The sequence below is a fragment of the Chroicocephalus ridibundus genome, chromosome 2, assembly GCF_963924245.1.
Source record: "Chroicocephalus ridibundus chromosome 2, bChrRid1.1, whole genome shotgun sequence".
Lineage (NCBI taxonomy): Eukaryota > Metazoa > Chordata > Aves > Charadriiformes > Laridae > Chroicocephalus > Chroicocephalus ridibundus.
In genome coordinates this window covers 30,486,121-30,501,673 of record NC_086285.1, presented here as the reverse complement: position 1 = coordinate 30,501,673, position 15,553 = coordinate 30,486,121, and the positions used below count along the sequence as shown (strand labels likewise).

The window sequence follows — 15,553 nt, the reverse complement described above, 5'->3', positions numbered from 1 at the left end:
AAGCCAGAAAATGTGATCCAAAAGCACACTGGGACTTCTTTGACCACTAATGAACATTTAGTCTTTAGGATCAAGTTCAGCACTAGTCCAAGTCAAACCCCCGGAGCTTGTTTGCTCCTGTTTGCTTGGAGAGTTTTAGAAAGAAAAACCTTCTATGTCAATTAACTTATGCTCTTCAGAATTGATTTATATTCATATTACTGTTGAATTTCATTTAGTCTGCAGAGGCATGTTAAACAGCCACATGGTCGTCTTTGTAAATATTCAAAGATTGAAAAAAAATGTGCTGTCAATTTACATTTGAATAAAAATGCATGTACTTAATATTATCCTATTGACATTTTGCTAGCACCGAGTGAAATGGCTTGTTGATCTAATTTTCTACTTTAGGGAATGTAATTAGTTCTAATTTAGAAAATAATAAGTGTTAAACTGCAGCTAATAAACTAAGTTTGTGATCTACTGTAACAAAATACAGACTAGAATGAGGGTTGCTGGATTTGGGTCAGCATGTAAAGATGCTTTAAATGAGGAGGAATGTGTTTCAATAGGAGCAAATTAGAGTCTATACAGAAGTCTTTTTCCTTCTTTAATATTCATGTAGTACATAATAGGCTCGTATTTTTCTGCATCAAAGGTGGTTTTGCTGGAGGTCTGTTAGCCGCTTACATGCAACACTATTGCCCTCTACTGGTTGTTTGAACCGAATTTGATTTGTTGCAATGTTACCATGGTACTTGCCAAATAGTAATAGATGATTCAAAATGTAATTATTGTAAAAATAAAATATAAATCTAGTACTTTCATGAGAAAGGAGCTCTACAGGTAAGATAGGAGCGTCGAAGAATATGGAGGCTGTGTCTTTCAATTTTAAATACATTCACTGTCAATTCAGAAACATGCAGGGAATACACCTGCATTCTAATTTTGAGTTAATTATTTAATCTAAATGTGATACACCATTCATTCAGCTTGAAAACTACTGACTCTTCAAAATATTTATTTCAATTGTTAAATGTAATTTGTTTTATTTATGTATTAAATACTTATATATGTAACATGCTTATTTGCATACATATAAAGCGTAATGGTTAGACTGGGTCTTTGATGCCAATAAGCATGTGAAAGGTGATGTACAGAGGGGCTATGCTGTAAGATGAGATCTAGGAATTATGAACTCTGAGGAAAGACTGCGATGCGCAGCCCATGGAAGAGAAGATGAAAGGGTGGATGCTGGCAGTCTGCTAGCATGTACATAAAAGGCTGTTGTAAAGAAGGAGGAAATAATCCCTTTGCCATGTCCATCGTGGATAGGATAAAAAGCAGTAGGCTTAGACTGATGCAAGCAGATTTGGGTTAAGCCTTGGGGAAACTTTCTAATGGTAAGGCTAGTGAAACATTGAAAGGAAGTGCTTAAGACATCTGTCAAGTTTTAAGACATCTGTCAAGTTTTAAGACTAAGTTGCCCAATGTCTCTCAGTGCTGACATGTATGACTGTATTTTGGAGGAGGACGGAACACAGTGAAGGCTAGATGTCCCATTGAGCGTCTTTCCTCATGGACCACGCGTGCCAGGGAGACTCCCAAACCACACTCCAACTGAATGAAGCTTGTTCAGTACTCACTTCACTAGGCTAAAAGTCTTCATAATTACGATAATAATAGTGTCAGGTCTATTATAAAATTATGTTAATGGCCTTCAGAGTATTCCAAAGGATGAGCCTAATCTGAGACTGTTAGAGAAGATAAGGAGATCCCTCTCTTCATTGGCTCCAGGCATTATTTGCCCCCTTATCCAGCAGATGGGTATGCAATCCTTACACCACCCAACTGCCATGGCCTGCAGTTATAGCTACAAAAATGCCAGTAGGGACAGGAGAACACCACTTAACACATGCAACATAATACAGAGTTCTCCTTTGGCTTTCTGGCAAGAAATGTTTATGTTACTGGAAAGGCTGTTGAGTATTCAGGGCTTATGTATTTCTTCTTTTGCCAGCCAGGGTGAGACATATAGAGACATTTCCATAAATTAAGGCTTCCCTATTCTCATTTTGGAAATCCTGGACAAGAATAAACAAAGTGCTACTTCTCACATGGCTACGAATTGTGCACCGGGTCCAGTACCTTCCTTAACGCGCATTTACACCACCCATCTTTACACCTGAGTTAATGCTTCTGTACTTCAAAGAAGGCCCAAATACGCTGGCTATGCTGGTCTTCTTTTGCATGGGCTGATCAGCTGCGTAGTGACTCTCTACTGATATATCAGACTCTCTACTGATATATCAGGCTCTGTACTCATTCATTGTTCAAGTAATAATTTTTTTTTTTTGTGACTGATAGTAATTTGTTGCAGGTTAACTGATAAAATATCAAACAATTAGCCCTCTTTTTCTACCCAAGCAGTGTTGCTGAATGAAATCAAGGACTTGTATAAGACAATGTCTTAGATTGTCTAGAAATATTATGTCTGCTGACTTGATACCCAGAATGATATGTGAAGTTAGCTGGTATAAGATAATTTTGAGGCAATGGGCTTTAAGTAACCTATGCATAATTAAGATACTCAGTGAAGGACTTAGGAGCTTTGGAAGGGTGAGAACTGCCAGTTCCTCTTATTCCCCTGAACCTATTGCACTTAATGCTGTCAGAACAATTTCAATTAACAGAGAAGTCCAGTATCCTCTACAAAAACACTGAGGATTTTCTCTTGTCTTAGGGAAACTGGATTCCCTACTGTGTGAAGAGTTGATGCTCATTATAGGAAAAAAGGGAAAACAGTTTTATCATGTGTTAGAGACTGAGAAAGAGACTACCTAATTTACTAGCTAGTGTTTTCCCACTAGTTGTGATTTATAAACTTTTCTTTTCTTCCAAGGGCAAAATTCTTGTAAAAATGCCTCGTGACAGCAAGTGAGATGCAAGAGGAAATATTCAATATCTTTTGCTTGGCAGAAGTCATAGAATATTGTTTGTAATAAAAGCTAAATGAACGCTATTTAAATAACTATGCTTCACGCTAATCATTCTTTCTTTTTGTCTTTGGTTTTTCCTTTTGATTCATGAAAATACTTTCTTCAGGCTCAGGTAAGATTTTATAAAACAGAGATATAACCATAACATGTGCTTCCTGATTGTGCTCCGATGTTTACGTTGTCTGTCGTTTTTTTGTAACGTATGTTTGAAAACATATATGGAACGTTGTATAAGGTACTATAAAAGACATTATTTCAAATATGCATTCAAATCTAAACATAATACTAAAGTTTATATTAGAGTGATTTTAAGTATTCACAATGAAAATAAAATAAACTGGTATATATAGGTATAATTTGCCTTGAGCTCACCTCTCTTTAGAAATACAAAAACCCCACAACCAGTAACAGTGGGACAGAGTGGTTGAGGAGAGATGTAAAGGGTAGAAGTAAAGTTTTAGCAGAGTTTTAGCAGCATTTTTCTGAAATGTATACTCGTGAGCTAGCCCAGTTGAAGATTTTATGCTAGTTGTGTTGATGTTTTTGGTGGAAATGGCATAGTGTGGGCTTAGTGGCAGAGAGAACCAGGGAATCTGTCATTAGATGTATAGCTTCTGACTTTTTGTTATTTCTATAGTTTTCTATCAAATATTTTATCTGTATTATTACTACAGCCTCCAAATCGTCACTCATATTTGTTATTCTTACCAAAAAAAAGCAATAACCTTTTTTTGCGTGATCACTGTTGCATGTTTATCTTACTTACGTGCAACAAAACTGGTGCCTGCTGTGGATTCCAGGTATATGAGGTAGTTCCCTGCCACAGTGACTGCAGCCAGTATATATGGGTTACCGAGCCCTGGAGCGTCTGCAAGGTGACCAATGTGGACTTAAGAGAGAACTGCGGAGAAGGTGTTCAAACGAGGAAAGTCAGGTAAAACACTATTGCTCCTTCACTTTACAGAACCTTCACTTTCAGTCGTGGCTGTGTTTAATTTGATGTAATTTTGTGTAAAGAATAGTGGTAAGTCCAGCCATAGTATACTGGATCAGAACCCTGGCTGATGTCAATCAGAATAGCTTCAGTGAGTGCAATATGACTCTGTCTATTGGTTATGGATATAGATCTTAATTCCTAGTTTATAAACTAATGTATGTTGTATTTCTTATACTACTTCAAACACTGCAACATATGATTTTAGCACTTTTCTGAAAGGTAAAATGATCCTCTTTCTATATGAAACTACGATTTTTAAAAAGCCCTTCTAAGTACATATACCTTTGGGAATAATAGTTATACTTATTACAGAAAAAAGTGTCAAAAGTGAATGACTTGAAATAGAAGAGTCCAGAAATAGTCTGTTGTTTATTGAACCTGATCTAAGCATCTTGTAGGCATGTTCATCATCCTAGAGCTCTAATCACAGGTTAATTAAAATCAGCCTCACATGATGTGGTACACAGCATGGGGGGCTTGGGGTTGGCTGGGTTTTTTGAGGGGGTTCTGGTTTAAATTTTTTGTTTGCTTACTGCAAAACAACACACAATTTGAGATTATAAATTTGAATAATAAAGCATAATATGAATTCAGTTTGAAGGACCAAAATGGGAATTGTGTGCAGTGAAAGGCTAAAAGTTCTCTTTTCCCTGACACAAGTACTTAGAAACAGGAACATTTACAAAGTTGTGTTCACAATAGCACTGTTTCTTCAGTGTAACCGTTGACTTCAAGAAGGTCACAGTATTATTCTTTGCTTCATCAAAGTTAGAAAGACTATGCACAATTGTTTTCACACAGTAGCATCTAAACATAATGCCGTAAGAGTTCTCTTAAAAATTCTAATATGAAAAATAAGAAGTAATCAGTGTTTATGCTGAAAGATAAACTTTAACACTACCATCAAAGAAAGTGATTTCAGCCCTTTCTGACTAAAAGCATCTTTCATTTGTTATCACATAGAGTACTAATTCCACAAAGCAAATACATGCTCATGCTGTATCTCTTATGTTTACCACAGATAAAAGAATGTTTCCAAAGTTAGTTTAGTCTGATAACATAAGATATTTGTGAGAAAACAATGTAGTCAAATGAAAGACACTCAGAATATTTCCATGAGTGTGAAAGGCTTCATATTGATATGAGTTTTTCTCTTGCAATTCTGGAAAACAAACTCAGGACTCTTAATTTGAATGATCCTAGTCATGTACTAGTTGGTCTTCTGTTGACAGGTGGAAAGGATAAATTAGGAGCAGAATCCACAGCAGTGGAAACATTGTGGAACAAAGACTGTCACCTTCAGCTCTGCAAAACTGAGCATATTAATTTCTTATCTTAACTGGGCCTCCAGCTGCTAATTTCATATAATGATAATTTAAAAACATCTGTGTAAATTAGAGATTAATACTAAGAATATAAAATTTTAAAAGTTCTAATATTTCTACATTTAAAATTATCAGTTGAAGCATGCACAAAATACCTCTACATGATGGCTGGTTCACATGATTCTGGCTTACTCGTAAGCTAATGTCAAATAAATTACCTGCCCAGAAACTCTTAGCAAATCACTGATAGGGAATGTCTAAATTCTGTGCATTTCATTATGTGGCTGTCATCTGTAAAAGTGAGGATTATTTTTGGCTCTTCAGCTTTTCTTGGATATTCATAGATCAATACTTAGTTTTGTTACTTCAATTACTTCATGATTGTTATTTGCTGCCAAAACGTTAAAATGCTTCAGAATACTGTGGAACATGGTTACTGTACAAAATCCACGGCAAATGCAGTTTATGTGCAGTTGTTTTTTCCAGGTGCATGTTAAACACTGTGGATGGTCCTTCTGACACTGTTGAGGACTATCTATGTGATCCTGAAGAGATGCCACTTGGTGCTAGAAAATGCACGTTACCGTGTCCTGAGGACTGTGTTATGTCTGAATGGGGATCGTGGTCTCGATGTTCTTTGGTAAGAAGTATAGTGAATGTTTATCATTTCAGGATAAATGTATATATGACATATTGTGCAAAGATGCTGAGCAGCGATTACACATGTAAATATCTATATTTACGGTCACCTTTAGGGTCGTTGATAGTTGGTTGCAAATAAAGAGTGCCGGTATTATCCATTGAGTGAAATTGTTTGAAAACACAAAATACAGTCACCAATGATCATTCTTTGGGGTGGGGTGGCTTCTGTGTGGTGAAATAGCTTCAGCAGTGGTTTGTGAGTCCATCTTTGAGCCTAGCTGTGAGCCTTTCCATACCAGTGCAGTCACTGCACTAAAATGTCACTATCTTGTAAAGAGCAAAGTATGTAGATCAAGACTGAGCATAGAAAGATAATTTTGGGTCTCCTCTCCCCTTCCTGCCAGCAATTTCAAAAAGAAATGTCAAAAAACACCAAACCAAAGACAAAAAAATATCTCAGGACCTCTGAGTATTTGGGCTCTGGTGCACTGCAGTGTGGCATTTGGAAAGAGAGCATCTGGATATCCAGTTTATGAGCAAAATGGTTTCAAAGTGCTAGTGCTGAAATGTGAACTAGTTAGGAAAGTACCAGGGTTTCACTAAGTTAGAGGATATTTCATCTTCAGTGGTACCAAGGTCGAACAACAGACTAAATTCTCTTTGAAATAGCATGGAAATGGTTTCTCACAGGCAACAGTGTGAGCCTGCTATTTTACGTTTGTGTCTGTGAAGAGGTTACTTGAAAGGGTGTTATAATGTTGCATGAAAAGGCATCAGGATGCTGAAATATCAAAGCTGTTTCCAATCTCCCTTTCAAGCCATGCAACGGAAGTAGTGTCCGTGAAAGGTCAGCTGAATCCCTGAGACAACCCGATGATGGAAAGTCTTGTCCTGCTGCCACTGAAACAGAAATCTGCACGTTGAACAAAAACTGCTACCACTATGACTACAATGTGACAGGTATTTGTGATGCTATGACCCAGTGACAGCTTGGGACGACGGCTTAATTCCATTCACCTAACAGGACAGATTTTTCAGCTTTCTGTTCTTATCTGGAGGGAGCTGAAGAGCTTGTACTGAAAACTGGTTCAGACTATTTGATCCAGATAAAATATCATTGGAGACTTTGCAACCGGGGTGTAGCATGCATGCTACAACTCCAGGAAATGTATTTCTGTGATCATTTTGTGATTTGCTCAAGATCCATGCAGATGAGACCTAATATGAACTTTTCAGGATGGCATCATGGCACTGACTATTTGCAGGAACAGTGGTTGTTTCCAAAAATGAGTAGCAGCTGGGTTCTATGAGCCTTTGCCTGTGTAAAAGTTGCTTGTGAAGATTATTTTAGGCCATCAGAATTAGCATTAGGTGGGAGATTGGATCATTATGAGTTTTATCTAGAATATCTGCTACGCTACCGATTTCCTTGTTTCCAGACTGGAGCACGTGTCAGCTCAGCGAGAAGGCTGTCTGTGGTAATGGTATCAAAACACGGATGCTCGATTGTGTTCGCAGCGATGGCAAATCGGTTGACCTGAAGTACTGTGAAGAGGTGAGTGGGTACCTGTGAGTAAGCTCCCTTCTAACAGTGCTAATTAATGCTGAGCCAACTGAGCTATACCGCACGTAAATCATCTTCGCCAGATGTTTCGCAACATTATTCATGGATTGTTAAGTACCTCTGAAATAACCTGTGCCATCAACAGTGATTCTTATACAATTTCCTTTGGTTACTTTTAAGTGCCACTGTGAATGTATGCTAATTATTATGTCCTGAAGGAAATGGCTTAGAAACAATAATTAATAAAGTAGAATAAAGGTAATAAATCTTAATCACAACACTAATCATCATTCTAATTTGATACAATTCCTGCATGGAGCCTTGGACAGCTGCCAGTATCAATCATTTACTCAATGTGTGGGAAAATGTTTCTCATGTGCCATTCTGCAGCTGGGCTGAATGCTAACTTCTTGTACCCAGCTGTGCAATGCAAAAGATGCCCAAGATAGTGTGAAAAAATGTGCAGCATGAATGAAATATTAAATAGAAGTATATATGGAGAACTAATCAGCAGGCGTGAGCCCTTAAATTTTGAAAGTGCTGTTTTGCAAATGTTCAAACTAACTTCAAATTTGAAAGCAATGGTTTTCTGGCATTTGGTGTGTTGGTCTTAATGTTTTCAATTGCATGGAGACAGGAATGTGAAGGAAAATGGGAAGACAAAACAAGTGTTGCATTAAGGGCAACCCTGCATGCATTTCTCATGGAAAGTAACTGAACTTGTTTCAGCTGCCATTGCCCCACCAGATCAGAAACAAAACCACTTGCAACGGGAGACTAAGGTGGAGCGGCCTCCATAGCAGCTTTGGTACCAACACCTTTTCTGTTGGACCTTCCTGGCTGGTAGCTGCTCTTCAGGATGTGCTCATAGAGAACAGTCTCATCAGAGCTGGAGGGAGTCAGGAAACCATCGTATACCCTGGACAAAACCTGCCTGGATGTGTTCCTGTGCAACCTCCTCTAGGTGACCCTGCTTTGGCAGGGGGGTTGGACTAGATGATCTCCAGAAGTCCCTTCCAACCCCTACCATTCTATGATTCTGTGACTATAGTTTAGTAATGATGCATCAGACCTACTTAGGCTTCTCCGACCCCCTCCAACATCTTGCATTCCTGAATCCGTAAGCTCTTAGCAAAGGTAGGAAGTTTCAGCCGAAGCTGGCACATGACTTTTGTCCCAAGTTCCTCCTTCACCCCTCTTATATTTATAACCAAATCTAATAATTTGACCATTTATGTCTCAGAAAAAAAGTCAGGATCTGTCTACCTACCAGCAAGTTTCTCTGATGTGACTAGAGGAATGTTTTAATGCAGTCTGTTAGTGTTTTAATGCGTTAAAAGTAAAAAAAAAAAATAATAATTGACTCGGGTTATTTGTAAGAGACTGCAATATTGATTAATTCATACCAAGACATGATATAAAATGTCCATCCACATGAATATTTCAATAGAAAAATAGATGCTTTATTAGATTTCAGGGGGAAATATATTTATCTTACCATAAAGTCAAGAAATTGTTCCTGTTGTTAACCAAAGATTTTGAGCAACATTTAGAACAAAATACTACATTTTACAATGAGATCTCATGACAGTAAACCTGTGGAGTTTTCCTGCATTTAAGAAATGAAAGTTTATTACTCAGAGAAATAATTAGGGCAACAAGATAATATCTCAAAAGCAACTCACTGTAAATGAATGACTGGCCAACAGACGTCACTGCAGTGGGGTCTTGGCTTTATCAGCAACCACTGTGATACAGTCTTATTTGCTCTTTTGATTTGCGAGACCATACAGAGATACATCTTCCTGTAGAAAGCCCTGATCCACTCCCCAGTCATACTGTTAAGGCCATTTCTTGAATTATGGATGTGTAAGCAGTGGTACAACAAGGTCAAAGGCTGATCCAATAACTGTGAGGAGTAAAAGCTGTTAACCTGATTAACAAGAAAACCAAGCTGTTCAGATCTTACCAGACCCTTCACTGTAAAGATGTGAAAGCCAACTCTGTGACCTTCCAGGTCATGCAAGGATAGTATTCAAGAAATTATCAAAAGGTGAATACACACTATGCACTTACTAATCTAATCACAGATGATCCTTCAGGGTGGGTTTTTTGCTGTGTTTTTGCATCATAAGGGCAGTGCAGAAAATTAAGTGAAATTCAAAATAGAGTGCATGTGGTTAGAAAAGTTTATAAGACAAAGATGAAATATTTTTGTAGTGACTTAGCTAATGGAATTTCCCCTGGGCCATCATAAAACTTTATACTAGATGTATGAATAAAGAAAAAGTTCTTTTTAATTTTTGTGTAGATACAAAGAGGAGAGATCAGAATAGTTAAACCTATCCTGATTCCTAAGAAAAGATGTCTAGTTGCAATGTCTGACTTCCTATATATAATACATGTTTCAAGAAACTAATAAAAGCCATATATAAAAACACCCTTCACGCTGCCTTTTGACTGTCACCATCTCCATGTATGAGCATCAGCCTAGTTAAATGCTAACATTTCTTCCAAGCCCCCATGTTCTTTCCTAATGTGTCCATATGATCTTGTGCTTGTTTCAGTCAATCAGCTAAAGAAGCTAGCCAGTCATCCTGATTACTGCCAGGATAAATCAATTTCTAGAGCTTATTTCCAAGTCCTCGTTATGTTAACTTAGTTCCCTTCAAACTCTCAAGGCACAGTAATACTGGATTACTTGGTCTCTAACTCTACAAAATTAGCACATCACAAGAACTTGGCTTGTCTTTTCCTTGTGTATTTGAAAATCAAATCACCTAAAGCAAGCTGGTCCTGGTCATATTCATATTTATGGACGTATTTATTTACCTTCAATTAAAGATCAGAAAAGCCTAGAAACCAGCAGTTTTGTTTGCATTAGAAAGCAAATTTTTCTGCTTTATTGGCAAATAGTCTGCTTGTCAGATTACATGATTAACCTCCAGCAGACGTTAATCTGTGGTGCCAAACATTCCTGTAAACAAATAGAGATAATTCTTGTGGATCCCAGGGTTTATAGAGCATGCTGGTCTGGCCGCCTGCTGCCCCTGGTGTGTGCAACCAGGAGTAGAGGGCGCTCAGCGGTAGCTTCCAGTGCAACTCCTCCAGTGCTTGCCATTCTTGAATCAGAAACCACAACTCCTCCAGAGCAGAGGTTCTTTCAGGTAAGGGAGCTACTGAACACTTTTCCAAATGTTTTCTAAGCTCTTCAAGGTGAATTGTGGTTCATCAATTGAAGGAACGAGACGGATGAGAAAAGGACATGTGATTAATATCAAATTGCAGCCTGCCAACTGTTCCCCAAGTCTATTTCAGCAGCATTTCAGTATCTAAGACATGCAAATGGCAGATCACTGTGGGTAATCTGGCCTTCAGCTTTCTCCTCTTCACCTTCAATATCTCTCTTGGGCTTTACCTTCTCTAGCTGCCAAAGTCGAGCTGAGAAGGCCAGTCTTGAAAGAGAGCAGTCGTGTTTCTATAATTGGCAGGAATCAATTCAGCAGGCATTAAAGCCTTTGCTCAGAAGATTTGACCCACATATAGACTTCAAAGATGGTTCTGTAGTGTCCTAATTATCTAAATTCCAGATTATCCAAAGGTTTCAGGTGTTGCCTGTGTGCGATAGCTGGATAATCGAGGTTATACTGTACAACAGAGAAAAGGCAAAAACTCATTCTTTGATGTATAAAACAGAACAGAGGTCAAAAACCTCATTTGACCCAGATGCAAGGTTCTCCATCTGGGTCGGGGCAATCCCAAGCACCAATATAGGCTGGGCAGTGACTGGCTTGAGAGCAGCCCTAAAGAAAAAGACTTGGGGGTGCTGGTAGATGAGGGGCTCAACATGAGCCATCAGTGTGCACTAGCAGCCCAGAAGGCCAATTGTATCCTGGGCTGCATCAGGAGAAGCATGGCCAGCAGGTCGAGGGAGGTGATTCTGCCCCTCTATTCCACTCTCGTGAGACCCCACCTGGAGTACTGCATCCAATTCTGGAGCCCCTACTACAAGAAAGATGGACATGCTGGCACGTGTCCAGAGAAGGGCCATGAGGATGATCAGAGGGCTGGAGCACCTCTCCTATGAGGACAGACTGAGAGAGTTGGGGTTGTTCAGTCTGGAGAAAAGAAGGCTCCGAGCAGACCTTATAGTGGCCTACCAGTATCTTAAGGGGGCCTACAAGAAAGCTGGAGAGGGACTTTTTAGGATGTCTGGTAATGGTAGGACTAGAGGGAACGGATTAAAACTAGAGATGGGTCGATTCAGACTGGACATTAGGAAGAAGTTCTTCACAATGAGGGTGGTGAGACACTGGAACAGGTTGCCCAGAGAGGTGGTGGAAGCCCCATCCCTGGAAGTTTTTAAGGCCAGGCTGGACAGGGCTCTGAGCAACCTGATCTAGTGGGAGGTGTCCCTGCCCACGGCAAGGGGGTTGGAACTAGATGATCTTTAAGGTCCCTTCCAACCCTAACAATTCTACGGTTCTATGATTTTATGATTTGTCTCAATAAATGGTACTGCAAATGCAAATTTAAGACTTGGTGAGTCTATCAGGGTGAGACATTTCCAGTGCTTGTGTTAGTTTATTTATGGAGGACATGTTAATGTTGTGCCTAATTATTGCTCTGTGCTTGCATTTAGTGGAAAATAGTGGTATTATTTCCTTTTTAAAGTCTTAACTGCTGGTTTTATGTCATTAACCTTTCCAGTCGTTAAAATTAATAGGTTTTGAAATGTCTGGTTTGCTTCTTTTTTTTTTAAACTATGTGGGCATTTTATGTACTTAAAGATATCCACAACCTCCTGGGATTCTGAAAGGCCTCAATGATGATCAAGGTCCAATGGTGAGGGCCAATGAAGAGGGCAGTCTTTTATGCTGGGAAGCTGCAGATCTGTTCATATTGGCAGATTGATTTTCTTTCATGTTTTATATTGTACACCCTATAATCAATCTATCCTTTTAGCTCATTCTGAATCCATGCAGGCTGCAGGAATTATTATTGTCATGCTAATATTTATGCCATCAGTTGTATTCAATCTTGCATCATGTATTTTCACGTGTGTTGGTGACAATATCTCTTTTCTTCCTTGGATGGTGAAAATCTGGACCATGGCAGTTTATAAGAACATAGAAATGGCTTTACAGGATCAGACCAAATGTGCTGTCTCCAAGCGTGGCCATAAAACTCTTCCTTCCCTATGGGGGTTCCATCATTTGTTAGTGTTAGTGTTGGTGTCCTGCCCAGAGAAGAGCTCAGTACAGAATGTATTTTTTGGGAAAACATGTGAGTCTGGCTATTTTCTGTGGCATCTACTTTCATGCTCTTCCAGCACCTGCAACATTTACTTTTTTATTTTTAAATGTTCTGATTGCTTTACTTTTTATTTAGTAATGACTTCATGCTGGCTTAAAGCTTTAGTTGTCTCAGACTCACTGTGTCCAAATGCATACCCTGCACCGATGACACAGACTGAGTGTTAAGTGCTGACCATTGAATATTTCCTTTTAGCTTGGTTTGGAGAAGACATGGCAAATGAATATGTCCTGTGTGGTGGAATGTCCTGTGAACTGCCAGCTCTCTGACTGGTCCCCCTGGTCTGAGTGCTCTCAAACATGTGGCCTTACAGGTCAGTATATACCTTTGGCTAATTTTAAAGACTGAGCTTTTTTTTTTTTTTTCCTTTTTTTCTTTTCTTTGAGAAAAGCAATATCTCTTTTCACAGAACTAGTAAATCTAGCTAGCTAGGAAGAGTGTTGGAGATCTAAATCAGCCTTATTCGTGGAAATAATATGCTTCAGTGAGACTGTACTCACTGAAGATAAGGAGAGTTTAGCCCAGAATAGTTTCTGTCTCGGGAAGAAAGTGAGACATGGAGAATGACATATTGAGAAAAAAAAACATTGATGTGAATATTTGTTTTTCAGCGGGTGGGGGGAGGAAAAGGAGGGAGGGGTTTCCTTTTAAGTTTCATTAGTGGTAAGTCTGGAACAACTAAACTTGTAGAAGAGCACAGTGATTAAAACTGACAAATTTACTCAACACAGAATTCCTTATTTTTAAAAACAGAACAAGGACAGGGGCACAAGTTACTTTCACTGTGTACACATTCATGGGTGTTTTCCAAAATGCTGCAAACAACTATCTAAGTTTTTTAGAATCAAATCTATGTCAGAGAATGGATATCAAAGCACATTCTAGTTATGAGGGAACTCCTGTTTATTTGTACTGATACATCTCAGAATAAGAACCTGAAAGTAGCATCGTGCCAGGCAACTAAGGCGTACAGACTACTGATAAAGGATAGAAGCCGTTCTACCCTGTCTCTTTGTTCTTTAATCTGGTCTGGAATATGTCACTACAGATATCGGATGGCTACCAGTGTGTCGAATTCAGTTTCAACTGCTGGGCTCAGAGTAAAAGGATATTGCATCTTTTTGTGTTCCCTGGGAAGTACACTGAAAGGAAAAGTCTAGGCAAAAACATCTGAAAGCTCTGGCCACCTCAGGACCCCAACAGACAGATCTGTGGATTTTTTAATGATAACAGTTAATAATTTGATACTGCTGTATCTAATAATGTAATAATGTTTCCATTCTTGACATTGCCTCCCAAAGCATGATTTCTTCATTCAAATAATGTACACAAAGCTGGGGGGGGTGGCTGACACATCGGAAGGCTGTGCTGCCATACAGAGAGACCTGGACAGGTTGGAGATTTGGGCAGAGAGGAACTTTATAAAATTCAACAAGGGCAAGTGTAGGGTGCTGCACCTGGGGAGGAATAACCCCATGCCCCAGTACAGGCTGGGGGCTGACCTGCTGGAGAGCAGCTCGGTGCAAAGAGACCTGGGAGTCCTGGTGGACAACAGGATGACCATGAGCCAGCAATGGGACCCTGTGGCCAAGAAGGCCAATGGCATCCTGGGGTGCATCAAGAAGAGTGTGGCCAGCAGGTCAAGGGAGGTCATCCTCCCCCTCTACTCTGCCTTAGTGAGGCTGCACCTGGAGTACTGTGTCCAGTTCTGGGCTCCTCGGCTCAAGAAGGACAGGGAACTGCTGGAGATGGTGCAGCAAAGGGCTACAAAGATGATTAGGGGACTGGAGCACCTCTCTCATGAAGAAAGACTGAGGGATTTGGGTCTCTTCAGTCTGGAAAAAAGATGAGTGAGGGGGGACCTTATCAACACTTATAAATACTTAAAGGGTGGGTGTCAGGAGGGTGGGACCAGGATCTTTTCAGTGGTGCCCGGGGACAGGACAAGAGGTAATGGGCACGAACTTGAGCATAGGAAGTCCCACCTGAACATGAGGAAGAACTTCCTTACTTTGAGGGTAGCAGAGCACTGGCACAGGCTGCCCAGAGATGTGGTGGAGTCTCCGTCTCTGGAGACATTCAAAACCCGCCTGGACGCGTTCCTGTGCAGCCTGCTGTAGGTGACCCTGCCCTGGCAGGGGGGTTGGACTAGTTGATCTCCAGAGGTCCCTTCCAACCCTGTGATTCTATGATTCTCTATGGTTCTATGATACACTTCTATGTTCAAAATAACCCTTATAGAGTGAGAATTGAACTAACAGCTCTGTTGAAGGCTTAAATATGTTGACCGATTTTCCTTTACATGGTTCTGTTTCTATACAAGACCTGAACAATTGACCTGATATTTTTCTGAATGAGAATTAGGGTTGCCATATTTTTTCAAAATATGAAGGTAGATCACTCTCTGAAATCCCTGTGCTTTCCAAGTATAGAATTTATTTGTAGAAATGAGAAACATTATTTTAAATGGTAATGTAGCTGAAATAGCTTTCAAATTTTCAGTGTTTTTAACGGATTATGGCAACCTCACATGTAAGTCTCAAAGCTGTAATTTTCCTATTAGTTATGAAGTTGGAAGTAACTGCTGTTTTTCAATAAGTAATAACCATCTAAGAAACCCAGTGACCACAAAGCTGAATTACTCGTGTGTGCCCATCCAAATACCCATAAAGTGGAGGAAGAATTCTGTATGTAAGGATTTGGGTCGTTGTTGTTCTTTGGGTTTTTTTCT

At 39.5% G+C, this 15,553-nt stretch overlaps 1 protein-coding gene across 1 annotated transcript in view; it reads left to right on the top strand.

Moving 5' to 3' along the window:
• THSD7A (thrombospondin type 1 domain containing 7A) overlaps positions 1–15,553 on the top strand; it is a 295,731-nt gene that overhangs the window by 261,446 nt on the left and 18,732 nt on the right. The window contains exons 17-22 of the mRNA XM_063324919.1: positions 3,085–3,090; positions 3,779–3,912; positions 5,787–5,940; positions 6,761–6,902; positions 7,382–7,497; positions 13,018–13,135. Coding sequence (XP_063180989.1) covers positions 3,085–3,090; positions 3,779–3,912; positions 5,787–5,940; positions 6,761–6,902; positions 7,382–7,497; positions 13,018–13,135 — 670 coding nt within the window. The remainder of the gene's footprint in view (positions 1–3,084; positions 3,091–3,778; positions 3,913–5,786; positions 5,941–6,760; positions 6,903–7,381; positions 7,498–13,017; positions 13,136–15,553) is intronic.